The sequence below is a fragment of the Drosophila willistoni genome (genome assembly GCF_018902025.1).
Source record: "Drosophila willistoni isolate 14030-0811.24 chromosome 2L unlocalized genomic scaffold, UCI_dwil_1.1 Seg168, whole genome shotgun sequence".
Taxonomy (NCBI): domain Eukaryota; kingdom Metazoa; phylum Arthropoda; class Insecta; order Diptera; family Drosophilidae; genus Drosophila; species Drosophila willistoni.
In genome coordinates this window covers 14555157-14569388 of record NW_025814047.1, presented here as the reverse complement: position 1 = coordinate 14569388, position 14232 = coordinate 14555157, and the positions used below count along the sequence as shown (strand labels likewise).

Below are 14232 nucleotides of genomic sequence, written 5' to 3'. Positions count from 1 at the left end.
ACATTAAATAAGGAAGACATGCGCAGCAGCATCAAGGACAAACAGTACCTGTGCTTTCTGTGAGAAATCAAAGCACAAGCTCTTCCAATGTAAGAAGTTTAAGATAAAGTCCACATCATAGCGGGTTAATTGGGTGCAGAGATGCAAATTGTGTGTCAATTGCCTTAAGTCTGACCATGTTGCAAAAAATTGCTCTTGAAGAGGATGTTTCAAATGCGTGAAAACCTAACACAATGTTGCAATTAGAATCAGGCTGCCAAAGAACTACATCTGCGTCTGCAGCTTCCGCGTATGGAATTGGCAGAAAATACTCTCTAGACAAGGTTGTGGTTAAAGAGATCAATGAACGAAAAGGAGAATTTTGAGCACTACTTGATAGCGGATCACAAGCAATTAATTTTCGTCTCAGAGAGATTGGTAAAGCTATCGTTAAAAATCAACAAGACTCATGTACACATAAATGGAGTGGGTGATAAACCACGAATAAGTTCGCAATTATAGTTAAGTTATTTGTATTGCCACACATAATAGGTGACTAACCCACATAACAAATTCGCAGTACAGGGCAACATTCAATTAGCGGATACAATATTTGATAAACCAGGAAAGATTTATATGCTGTTGGGAGCTTATGATCACTATGCTGTACTGCTACCAGAGAGAAGACGGGCAATCGAAACCGTCCAACATTATAAAATTCAGAATTTGGATGGATTGTTGCTGGCAGAATTAATATGTCAACATCAGCTTCAACCACATATATGGTGTGTTAGTTGTATGGTTGTATGTATGGCATCAGCAGTCCAGAAGAATCTCTAGAAAGATTTTGGCAGCTAAACACACTAGAGCCAATAAAAAGTTACAGGAGTCCGGAGGAAGAGTATTGCAAAAAGTTTTTTCTCGATAACCTGAACACGGCAGCTGACAATCGACTAATTGCTGAAGAGGCTTCATCCCTTGAAGAATCTCGGAAGGTGGCCATAAGAAGATTCATATCTCTAGAGCTGCAAATGAGCCCTGTTATCAAAAAGGAATATGTGAAGTTTATGTCAGAATATGAACAGCTTGGACTTATGTAGCAGGTATGGTAGACCAAATTCTGAAGAACCATTACTTTATCCCGCATCACCGTGTGTTAAAACCAGAGAGTACCACCACAAAGCTAAGGGTAAAATTTCATCTGGAAAATCTCTGAACGACATTTTATATCTTCGACCAGTTGTACAGAGTCAGCTTTTCTCAATTCTACTACGGTTTAGGACACACAAATATATGTTCACCGCGGATATTGAAAAAATGTACCGACAAGTATGGATAAACCATGCCGATCAATTCAATCAGATGATTGTGTGGAGCGAGGATCCAAGTTAATAACCAAAGTTTTATCGATTCAAAATGGTGACGTATGGAACCACATCAGCGCCATATTTAGGGACAAAGTGTCTGGAATACTTGGCACTGAAAAAACAAAATAAAAGGAAAAATTGTCTTCTAGAGCACTGTCATTAAAATATTACTTTAATGTTTATTTATTTACGTCAACTAACACAGCAGACTACGAAAAAGCTTAAGCTAAAAACAGATAGCAATTAATTGAAGAATGTGAGCTTAGCCTTATACACAACTAAACATCCCCGATCCGGTAGACGTGTTTTATTTGCACAAGTGCCAGCTATGCTCCGATTCACAGCCAGTGTGGTCAGGGATGAGTTGCAACCAATCCAAGTCCAGAAAATTTTCATTGGTTTCGTTGAAGATGATTAAAAAGTATAGCGCGAAGAGAAGTGACAAAAAGATGAGGCGAAATAAGGTGAGAAAGGTTGTTAAAAGATTGGCAAAAAACACGAAAAGGTTCGTGATGAGAGTAGTTAGTCAGACATCTACTAAGGTGAATAGGAAACAAGTTTCTGGTCCGACGTGAGGGAACAGAAAAATATAGCGTATCTAGTAAATTAGTAAAAATGACTTTGCTGTTGACTAGTTTATGGAGATAGAGAATGCCAAATACGAGCCTACGGTTGTAAAGTGAAGGAAGATTAATAAGAAGAAGTCTGTCAGAATAAAAAGGTAGGCGAAGACTCGGGTCCCAATTTCTGAACCGATTCAATACTACGCTGGTGAACATAATATTGAGGGTTCCACACTGGCGAGCAATATTCTAGAATAGGGCGAACTAACGAAGTGTATAAAACCTTTGTTACATAGGGATCATCAAATTCTTTGGCCCAACGTTTCATGAAGCCAAGAAGACTGCATGCTCTGTCAACAATAGAAAATAAATGCAAGTACTGTTGGAAAGAAGGATCATTATAGAAATAGCAAATCTTGACGTCATCCGCAAACATGAGCACGCGTGAGCCAAGGCCAAAGGCAAATCATTTATAAACAATGTAAATAACAATGGGCCCAGTGACTGCCTTGGGGTACATCTTACGTAACTCGAACAGTTTTAGATATCGAGGAACGAAAAGACACCTTTTGGGTTCTGCCAATAAGATACGACTTTAATCAAGCCAATAGTTTCGGGGAAAAACTAATGATGTTAAGTTTCGCGAGAAGCATAGAATGATCAACCGTATCGAAAGCCTTACTAAAGTCAGTATAAATAACATCAGTTTGACACTTTTTACGGAAGCCATGGTGTACAAGGGTAGTCAATTTTAAAAGGTTGGTAAGCGACGACGACCTTTCATGAAGCCATGCTGACAAGGAGAAATAGTGGATCTGGATAGGTGTTGAAGGGAAGACGTAATAATTTTCTCAAACAGCTTAGGTATTGCCGAAAGTTTGGCAATGCCACGGAAGTTAGAAACATCCGATTTGCTACCCTTTTTAAAAAGCGATATAATAGAAGACTTCTTCCAAATATCAGGAAAGCTACAAGTCTCACTCGATATAAAGAATAACCGAGATAAAGGCTTAGATAAGGAAATCCAACACATTTTAAGTATGCAACTAGGTATATTATCAGAAAAAGCTACTATGTCAGCCGAAAAGGTTTGGCTATCACAGAACAGTTTCGAGAGCTTGATAAGAAGTCCTCTTACATTTTGATAATGAATGCAAAGACTAGACATTATTAGTTTTTTGAAGCAGAAGATAAATTAGGAAGGTGGGCGCAAACTCGTGTACAACTAGGCCCGCTGGCCAAAAATTAGGGTCAACCATAGCTGAGAAATACTCATTTGGTACTGTAATTTTAAAAGAGGAAATCTTGCGAGACCTAGAAAACTTAAACTTTTGAATTAAAACTTTAGCAGGGCATATATTACCAATGTAAGCTGCCACAGACGACTCACAAGTATCTGGAGCAAGCCTAGAGATAAATAATTGTTTGCGATGAGGCACTACAGTTAGTGGAGGCGGAGGAGCATTGGGATCCGCAAGTGATTGAGAGCCAGCATGATCCTGGGATTGATCAGAGTTCCCGTGAGGGATAGATTGAGGTACACCAGGGCTTGTAGTGGGTACTTCAATCTGAAAAGAAGAGCATAAAGAGGGACAAGAAGATGGTGTAGGCGAAAGTAAAATGGGAGACGATGTAATAGAGTGCTGGCGACTGCTTATGAGGCAACTCAAGGGTAAATTTGTATGGCAACTTCTCCGAAGTTTGCCTAATTTGTTTAAAGAAAAAATCTTTACACGAAGATTCCTGTACATACGGTTAAAATCAAGCTGCTGGCTGGCCAAAGATGGGCCAGTCCAGCGCATTAAGCCAAGCTCACGCTTAGACACAGACAAAGCAGAAAATTTTATAAGCCACGCTTCGAGAGGCGGCGTTACAATTTGATTGCAACTAGCTGAGCACAAGCACAAAGAAGAGAGAACAAAAAAAAAAAAGAAGCAAAAACATTAGCTTTGATGGAATGATCTGGGCGATTAGGGGAGCAGTTTTCACTAGTGCAACTGTATAACCTGGTACCCATTCCAGCATTTGGAACTCATGGGATTGTAATTATGAACATTAAAATTTCCTTTATTGCTGTCAACAAAGAAGAGAATCAATACATTGGGCTCTCTAGAGCAGATTTGGAACGATGCCATCAGCTCAACAATGAGCATTATATTTATTTTGTTAAACAAACATCGTTTACGGCTAATAGCAATTGTAAATTCCAACTATTCAAAAACACAAAATCATTAGCTTGTTAGATACAATACACAAACATGTATCATAAAAATCAGTGGATTTTTGCCACCACTGGACCAATTGAACTCGCAGTAACCTATGGCGATAATATAATAAGTGTCACTATCAAGAAGTCTGGACCGACGAGTACGGTCAGGAGTTCTGCTATCCGAATAACAGTTCACCGTATCGCTACGTCAGACAAAATGAAATTGTCATTTGTGCGATTTAAGAACTTTAGCAAAACCAGTGCCAATAACAATGCAATTCACGGAGTTGCAGCTACGACGAGCTAAGCAACTTTAAAAAAAAAACTAGGAACTAAGCAAAGCTGGTAGTTGCCAGAAGACCCAATGCCGGCGGTACACCATGTTATCGTCTATACATAGGTACCATTGGTTCTTTTGATGGTATATGGAATAAAGAGATGCTCCCAAATACCAAGGCACAATGGTAAAAAGCAGACAACCTTGAGGATCTTTAACGCCGACTCCCGCTGCAGCAAACCCAGCCCCTAGCAATTTTGAGGTCAACGTTGGATAACGCACATCCGGTGTGCATCGCTGTGTCATTGGCCCCCATCTCTACCTTTGTATTCTCGCTCCGAAGTCCACCCAATTATGTTTTACCTACTAATAATAAATATATAATAACTAAATCACGAAATACTTACTAACGTTTTTCATTGAACAGGGAAACCAGATGAGGCTAAAAACTAGACTGTCACAACATATATCTCACTATAAACTTCAACAACATTCCGATATACAAAAAATGGCGCTTATGGCCATATATGTAGATATAATAGAGCAAGAAAAACATTATAACAAACGATACACCTTTGAACATAATAATAATATCGAAATCGAAATATATCGGAATACAATATTATAGAAAACCAACCGTTAGTTATATTAATTCGCTAAATAATTAATCTCAGCCAGCAAAGCATGTTTTCTAAAACTATTAACTTTTTAAATGTAAGTCAAAAAAAAAATTTTTGTTAATCCTTTAAGGGGTTACGCCACCCCTGAGGTCCAAAAAACATGTGAAAAAATGAATTATTGCTGTGCGGCCAGTATACAATTTAGGAAAAAACTTTTATTATACACAGATTGAAGGTACTTTAAAGAATATTTATTGAAAATAAAAATGTATTTTAAAACAAAATGGCGGAGATATGGGCCGGCAAGTGCCACCATGATTTGTAAATCCTTGCAGGTGGGGTGTCAAATTTCTCGGCTAAACATCACCCGAAAAATCCAAAAAAAAAATCTTGTTATTCAGGAAGGCTATGGCTATCCGCCCACGTAGGATTTTTTTTTTTTAATTGTTTTTGGCAAAATGGCGGCTGTTTGAACAAAAAACGCTCTTTTTCGGAGAACATTTTTGGCTAAAAAAATTCGTAACTTACAGGACAACAACAGGACCTTAAATCAAAAAAATCCTACGTGGGCGGATACCCAACACTGTAAAGAATATGTGGTAAAAATTTAAGCCAAATCGGTCCAGTAGATTCGGAGATATTTGACACCCCGGTTCAAAAAAAGTAGTTTCGAGAAAAACGCAAAAGAAAAAAATGTACCGCGTCGGGGCCGACTCGGCCGCGCTCACTTCGCTAAACGCTGTAACTTCGGAACTAATTCGAATACCGATATGATGTAAAGTGTAAAAGATTCTTAAAACTATAGAGGATTTTTAGAGCAAAAAAAAAAATGTTTTCATTTTATGCGGAATTGTATTTTTATACCCTTGCAGAGGGTATTATAAAATTGGTCAGATGTTTGTAACGCACAGAAGAAGACGTTTCCGACCCCATAAAGTATATATATTCTTGATATATACTTTAAGCATAAGAAGCTGAGTTGATATAGCCATGTCCGTCTGTCCGTCCGTCCGTCTGTGCGAATGCGTTTTACTCAGCCGTCTTAAGAGCTATCGGGCTGAAATTTTTGTTCGGCGTTTTTTATTACCCAGGAAAAATAAAGTATGAAAACCATCAGGATCGGACCACTATATTATATAGCTCTAGAAGAACTAGAAGAAACGTTTTCATAAAAATCGGAGTATGCTATGAAATTTACATATGTGTTAATATTGGATATAAAACCCCAGATCCCAAAATTTGAATGTGATCGGATAAATCCCTGCAGTACGCGTCTGCGGAGACTCTCCGTCGAGTTTGCGGGGACATGTCCGCTGTCTTGGGGGACATAGCGGCGACACGCTCATTTGAGTTGCGGCGACATTTAACATTAGATGGCCTAGCCAATAAGGAAAATCGGGACAACTGAGCACCAAAGTCGACGGTATGTCCGCGGATGGTTTAATTCTGCCGACGTCGGTATAGTCGACGATGCGGCGACATTGTCGACCGGGGACATTTGGTACTGGAGGGATATAACACAAGTTACAGTCAATAAAATAATCGGCTCTGCCGACAGCGCTGCTTGCTGTCTACTACGTCTTTCGTCATCAACAGAGTACATGCATACACACACAGACGCAACGCTACATAAATTGTATGTGTATGCGTGCGTTGCTTTGCTTTGGGAATGAGGGAAGAAGAACAACAAATTGTAAAATAGAGAGTAAAATTGTTTTGTTTGTATATTGATGAATTGAGTTGCAGAAAACAAATTTTGAACATGTAAAATTATTATTACCAAGGACTGCAAGGGTATATTAACTTCGGCATAGCCGATGTTAGCTTTGTTAGCTATTTAAATGAACTTTTACTCTATTTTATTTTTGTTGTTATAATTTTTATCTATTTCGCAGTTATTATTATACCCTAGCAAAAAGGGTATATAAATTTCGGTCAGAAGTGTGCAACGCATAGAAGGAAGCATTTCCGACCATACATATATTTGATCAGCACGACGAGACAAGTTCAAATAGCTATGTCCGACCGTCCGTCTGGATCAACGCAAACTCCTAGACCGTAAGAGATACAGAGCTGAATACTGCAGGATTCAGCCGGATCGGACCACTATATCATATAGCTCCCATATAAACGGCAAAGTCACGAACAGTGACTTTTCTCAATAAGTTCGTTATTTTCTGAGCTATTGTCGTGAAATCAAATATTGGTGAATTTATTATACCTATAAACAACTGTGCCAAATTTGATAAAAAACGGGTAACTATATCATATAGCTCCCATAGGAACGATCAGCTGAAAACAATGAATTTTTGGAAATAACTTCGCTACTTTTAACGCGATTGCTTTCAAATTAAACATTTGTTAGTTTAATATATCTATTAATGACTGTGCCAAATTTGATAAAGATCGGGTGACTATATCATATAGATCTCATAGGAACAATCGGTGGAAAACAGTGACTTTGATCAATATCTTCGTTATTTTTTATGCTAAGATTGTAGGCCGTTCTTTCGCAAACATTATCCTTTTTAGATAAACCGTATTTCCACTTTGATGGCTATATGTAAGGAAAGAGTTACCAAATAAGTTGCAAGGCTATACAAACTTTGACGCGGTCGAAGTTACCCCCGGCCCTCTGTTTTTTTCTATCTATGGTAACTATCTTATAGGGCCCTTTGCATCTATTATCTAGCTTATGTCCTGATTCATTCCTTCCAAGTACTAGATCTCCTATCGATATTTCAATAGTATTTACATTCTTATTATATATATTTTGATTGACTACCATGTGTTTTTCTACTAATATTTGAACTCTTTTACGTGCACGTTGTAATCTAAATTTAACTTCTTTGTCGTAAGCCTCAAGGTTATAGACTGGATCTATCTCATTGGATGTCATAAAACTATAGGGGATGGGTATTTCTTCAAAAATTAAGTCGAAGGGACAGTGCTCATGCACTGTTGATGGCGTGGTATTGTAGCATTAAGTATAATATTCAAGCCATGTATCCCAATCCGTTTTATCTGAAGAAATATACATTCTAAGATATTCATTGAATGTTCTATGATTTCGTTCGATGGTTCCTAAAGCTTGATGGTGATATGATGTGGAAGTGAATTGTTAAATTTCTAGAAGCTTATATAGTTCTGAAGCTACCTGATTTTAATATTCGGTGCCCAAATCAGTAATTATTTTCTTGATAGGGCCGCCATACGTCAAGATTACTTTTTCAAAAATAGCTTTCTTTGTCTTTGGCACTTTTAGTTTGTACAGGAATGCTTACTAATTATTTTGTTAAGTCGCAGATGGCTGTGACCGCATATTGGTACACGTCTTCCGATTTTGGAAGTGGTCCTACTGTGTCAAGTAACACTATATACATCAAAAGCATTTTGAGGTGTTGGTGTTATAACCATAGGTTGCTTTGTGTGTCGTTGTGAATTATCTAGCTGTCAATGTTTGCAATTTTTTACATATTGAACAATATCTTTGCGCATATTTTTCTAGCGGACATGATTTTGTAATTTTGCTAAGAATCGCGACATTCCTGGGTGGCCGCCCCAGTTGGGATCATCGTGATATTTACGCATTATTGCAAGCTTTTCGTCGTCATTAATAATGGTTTTCAATCTGGGAGTGAGGGCTATACTTAAATTTTTTATTTTGTATCTTTTAATTTTGAAGTCTGTAATGCTGCAGCTGTTATAAAAATTGTCGTCTAGCGATCTTCTCAGACCAGTGCTATCAGCTACTTTTTTAAGCTCTGTTAAATTTATCTAAATCGATTCTTTCATTTATAGCATGGTCAAACGTGTAAACTAGTTTCTTTCCCAGAATTATTTTTTTTTATCGAATTTTGAATTCGAGCACGTTTATTGACTTCTTTTGACTGAGTCGTCTCAGTGATAGCTCTTTAATATGTGACGGTTCTTTACTATGTAATCGTGTGGTTACTCGTAGCATATTTTGAGCCTGATGCTGGATTGATTTTATATCATTGAAATTTATAAGAGACAATGCATCGGCTGCGTAGTTTTACAGGGAAATCGTATTCCTCTAAATCTAGCCTCATTCTCGTTAGTTTTGATGATGGGTTTTTCATAAAATATAGGTATGACAGTGGACAATGGTGACTTTTTACCAAAAATTTGTTTCCATATATGTATGGTCTAAAATATGGTATAGACCAGAACTAAGAACTAACAGCAATAAGTTCTTGTTCAATTGTTGATTTATTGGTCTCGCCCTTTGCAAACGCGCGGTATGCAAAAGTTTTTGCTTACAAAAGAGTTTTCTTTTTAATTTGGTCAGATCTTTGTTACGCAGACAAGGAGTCGTTACCAACCCCATAAAATATATATATTGATGAGCATTAGAAGTTAAGTTGATATAGCCATATCCGTCTGTTCGTCGGTGCGTAGGTGTATTAAAGACTGAAATATACATAAGAATATTCGCTGCCAAAAACGAATGTAAAGCAGAAATGAAAGAATGTCCTCTACAATTCACAGATTGGAGCATTTGGAGAATAATAAAAAAGAGATAGACATACTGCGGTTTTTACATACACATTTTTAACCCTCCTTTTCAACGCGAAGCCTTTACATTTCCCTTGTAAAATGATATTTAATTTCAATATGCTTGCTAGGTGAATGAAATTTAGCATCTTTAGCAAGGCATTGTGTTCTCTGATTGTCGCTATAAATTAGCTGTTTCGAGATCGGCTCAATTCCCGATCTCGTTGATCAGCTTTCTAATTTATACAGCTTCTGTGGCTGCTGTACGTAATACGTAGCACTTTCTACTACATTCTCGGCCGTCGTGCTACCAGGTTTTGCTTCTTTGATTTCCATAAGACCGCCGCTCCAGCAATGAAATCTACAAGATTTCAATCTGAAGGTAAACCACCGATCAGCAGTTAAGATGCAGCACGTGGACTGTTGAAGCCGTTACCAGCAGTTGTGCTTAGTAGTAAAAGATAAAATAACAGCGCGTTTAAAGAAGGCACAGCAGACAGATGAGCATATTATCGCCATTATGGAGATTCTAATATAGCAACCATATAAGAACTTCAACGTGAAAGGTGGTTTGTTTTTCGAAGCAGTTAAAGTTAATGGGCTAATGGTAGGTTGGACATTTTTTGACGCGCACACAATGCACACTATCTAACCACAGTACGGGATACCGCATTTGGAAAGTAAAGTATCGAGAGCGATTGTGAACTGCATAAAATGTATAGTTCATAATAGACAGTTGGGTAAAAAAGGACATTTGCATTGTATAATAAAGAGGGATACACCGCTGCATACTTTACATTGGGGACCCATGAACACAACTCCTTCAAGAAGTACAAATTTTATTTTGGTAATGGTAGATGGTTTTTCAAAATTCGTAAGTCCACAGATCAAGAAGAAGTAGTTAAAAGGCTCAAAGAATGGACCGACAGTTTTGGATTTCCCGAGTTGATCATAAGTGACAGAGGGGTGGCCTTCATATCAAACGCATTTGTGCTCGCAATTAAATTTTTCACCCGGCTGAAAGATTACCATATCTGACTCACATGATTATTCCCGATCGTGCATCAACTCTTTCTTGTGCTCAAAAAACGCAACATCTCGGGATACTACTACAGTATTTGTGACAGGGTTGTAAAGCCGTTAAGCCTTGGCAGTTTTCAGAGTAACCTATCTAAATATGTTGCTTCCTTTTCCAAAACTTTCGAAAACTTCTTAACCCAAATTGTACATTGTACACATTCTCTCCAATCTTGCGTCTCTCTCCTTCTTCGAGCCATTTAATTTTCGGAGCGTTAAGTGATGGCAATGAGTTTACGTTTCTATGGCAACAATAAAATATTCCGCGATGGACTTACGCGATGGACTTACGCTCGTACTACATTGTTTGAAAGCGGAAGAGCACATGCATACACACATAGACGTAACGCTACATACACTGTATGTGTATGCGGGCCGATAATTGTGTTTAGATAATGACCCGTAAATGTCATCTTGTCAGCTTTTGACGTTTTTTTTGAACAGGTGGGTTTGAACAAATGCCCCCCTTTCCATCTGGACAATAGTTTATAGCGCAGTCTTTCTAAAATCTTTATATTATAGATAGATACATGTGTATTCTTTGAAGAGGTTGTAGATCTAGATTATCTAACTTCAGGTATTCGAATTCCCGATTTTGATGAATATTGGATATGTTTTAGAACACCCCAAAATATACGAATTAATTTCTGCCTTTACATTTATTGATATAAAGCATAAAAATATGAGGTACACAAATTTTTTCAACACCATTAACATGTTAATAAATACCTTTGTGCAAATACATACCAAGTTCAAATCAATTTGAAAGAAACAAACAAATTAAACATTTTTAATAAGCAATTTCTCTTCTGTTAACTTTGAAGGGAACCTAGCATCATACTTGAGCATTTCCTTCAATATCTGGGATGACAAGTGGACATGCACAATGGGGGGTCGAACCAGAGTTTTGTCAATTTCAGGAATGTCCTCTACCCGCCTAGCTGCTTGAAGTCCTCTCGGCATTTTACCTATAAGTCACCGAAACTATAGTTTTCAGGAAAATTATAAATTTTTAGGAAAACTTAGAATAGTGCGCCGAAATATTTAACATATCCTCAAATCATGGAGTGTTCTACAACACATCCAAAACTCATCAAAATCGCATACTTGAAGTTCCCCTTGTAAGATGAACTGGCGGCAATAGTAATCTTGGGTTTTCGTCTGTAATTCTTGAGGTCTTTTTGACGACGTTTTGTAGCATCAATTTATACTAAGCCGAAAAAAATCGATCTAATACGGTTTCCACTTACCCTAATAGCCGTTTTAACAGATAACGAGATATTCTGTCTCCAAAACAAGGATTTGTACTAGGGTCCAATTGAACCGTTAAAACGGGAATATTTAAACGCTTCCTTGTAGCCGAGGAGAGGCGAAGATACCCATATTCCAAAGAATATTCTACTATATACTGATCATCTAGAATAAAAAAATTATGAATTGTCTTAATGTAAGAAAAAACCGTCTGTGTATTGACAATTTACCATTATCCTTAGTCATGAGCTGTATAGCACTTGGATAATCATAATTATCCAAAATATTGACGACGTCGAAATAATAATATAGGCTATCGTTCGTATAAACAGAAGATGAATGTGTGTACTTGCCCAAGCTGCGCAAAACGGCATCGTAGCGCTTAAGCTTTAAATAATTAGCTCGAGTTTGGGGTCCCAAACCATAATAACTATAATAAAAGAAATAAATTAGTATATGTTTTTAAGTACACATACTCATGTCCGCTCACTATGACTTCTTGATTGATCGCAGTAAATGCTGATCACGTTTGATTTCCTGCCAAATTCTTCGCTTCTCTGCCAAACGAGGTATGATTTCGACTCTATGTATTAGACATCATTAGTTGAATTCCAAAAATCTAAAAAGGTAAGTATATAATAACCTGACAACTCCTTCTCTTGGCCAATTGTTCACGATCTGTAGGCAAGTGCATGGATTTTTAATAAAAGCATTGTGCACGTAGATCAATGTTAAAAAAAATAATAAAGCTTTGGCCAACAGCAAGTATTCAATAAACAGTTGCACCTTCCTGTGTTAACCCATTTATCGCATGTGTTCATGTATAAAACAAAAAAAAATGTTATAAGGCAAAACATAAAACTAGGTCAAGTTACCTTACCGTGGCACTAACTCCGCATACGTAGCTGCTGCACGGAAATAAATTGCGTGAAATAAACGATCCCGCATATTCATTACGTTCTAGAAAAAAAAAACCTTAATAATGTGAAACATATGTAGGTATTATTTACCTGTCTACCACCCTCTCCATCACCAATAACTCCAGGCAGGCGATTGATTGCATTCGCAACAGCAATATCAGCCATGATTGTGTCTACAGGTCGGGCTTAGGTTTTCCTTATTTGTATATACACATGTAAGTAGATTTCGCGTTTTCGCAAAATGATCTCCAAATGATGTTTGCCAAATTTTGGTAACTACTTTGATGTGATATTCAAATTGCGCATCTATGGAACAACCTAATAAATGATTCACTCGATTTACCTACTAGAAAAGTTGTACTATCAAACTTCCTCGCATTAATATTTAACATCAATCAATGTATCCCCAATAAGTAATCAAATTAAAGACAAATAGCAACAATGAAATAGGTAAAAATCTCAACTTTAATACACAGTTCCCACAAATTCCATTTTCGGGGAACGGTCGGATATAAAAGTAGCTGTGAAACAGTATTTCAATGCCATCATCCATTTGTCTTGTAATGCATAGGGGAAAACCAATATTAGTAATTACTGACAGTTATAACACACAAAAAAATCTAACTGCTACTCCTCAGATGAGCAAATGGAATGCTCCAATGCAGAATATGAATTCAAATAACTAAAGCTGTAGGCGGCCCAATAGTACTCTCATCTGCTCCTCCAGACGCACTGCTTCAGGTGGTGGGGCAGGAGGGAGGGGATTGACGGCTGCAGCAATATTCACTGTAGTGCAAGTCTGTCTGCGCACTGCCGCAACCAGGCACCCACAAATTAATCTTCTGTCTTACATTACCCATTTCCAGAATACTCTCTGCCTATCTGAATTTCTCGGAAAGTTATACAATGGATTCTCTAAAAGGAAACACCCCAGGCTTGGATCGAATAACTTATTCCAAGATTAAAACACTACCTACAGAAGTCAAGAACAGACTTATAAATTTGTACAACGCAATACTGGGTGACATTATACCGCAACAATTCAAACTGAGCATGGTTATACCAATATTAAAACCTAACAAAGAAAAAACAAATGTCTCGTCTTATCGTGCGAAAACTCCTCGACAAAATTATAGCAAAAAGACTATGTTTGTAACTACAAATAAACTTCTACACAATAGTCATGTCGGCTTTAAAAAGGGAAAATCTGCTATGAACTGTCTTCTATTTATAGACCACCTGGTACCTAAATCTTTGGACACAACAAACCAAATCTCAAAAATATTTGTCGACTCTCCCAAGGCATTTGATAAGGAATGCATATCGTAATAGATCAGCTTATAAAGTGGAAAATTGACAACAGAAAAATAACAGTTAAAGTAGTAAAATTCTATTTAAAATCACTTCCACTCTATAGTGGTATTCCTCAAGGCTCGCCACTCTCAGTGATC

At 37.4% G+C, this 14232-nt stretch overlaps 1 protein-coding gene across 7 annotated transcripts in view; it reads right to left on the bottom strand.

Annotated features, from left to right (window-relative positions):
- LOC6653161 (membralin) overlaps nt 1-13180 on the bottom strand; it is a 128641-nt gene extending 115461 nt beyond the window's left edge. For 2 of the 7 annotated variants that reach the window (XR_006953946.1, XM_047009927.1), the window contains exons 1-6: nt 12872-13180; nt 12742-12821; nt 12505-12651; nt 12352-12444; nt 12092-12291; nt 11861-12026 (exon numbers count right to left, since the gene is read on the bottom strand). Coding sequence is in view for 6 of the 7 variants with exons in the window: in XM_047009927.1 (XP_046865883.1) it covers nt 11861-12026; nt 12092-12291; nt 12352-12444; nt 12505-12651; nt 12742-12821; nt 12872-12946 (761 nt within the window). In the remaining variant the exon portion in view is untranslated. Of the gene's footprint in view, nt 1-1367; nt 1459-11860; nt 12027-12091; nt 12292-12351; nt 12445-12504; nt 12652-12741; nt 12822-12871 lie in introns of those variants that run through there. The other 5 variants (XM_047009928.1, XM_047009929.1, XM_047009925.1 and 2 more) reach the window with 3 other exon arrangements.
- Nucleotides 13181-14232: the final 1052 nt, after the last annotated feature.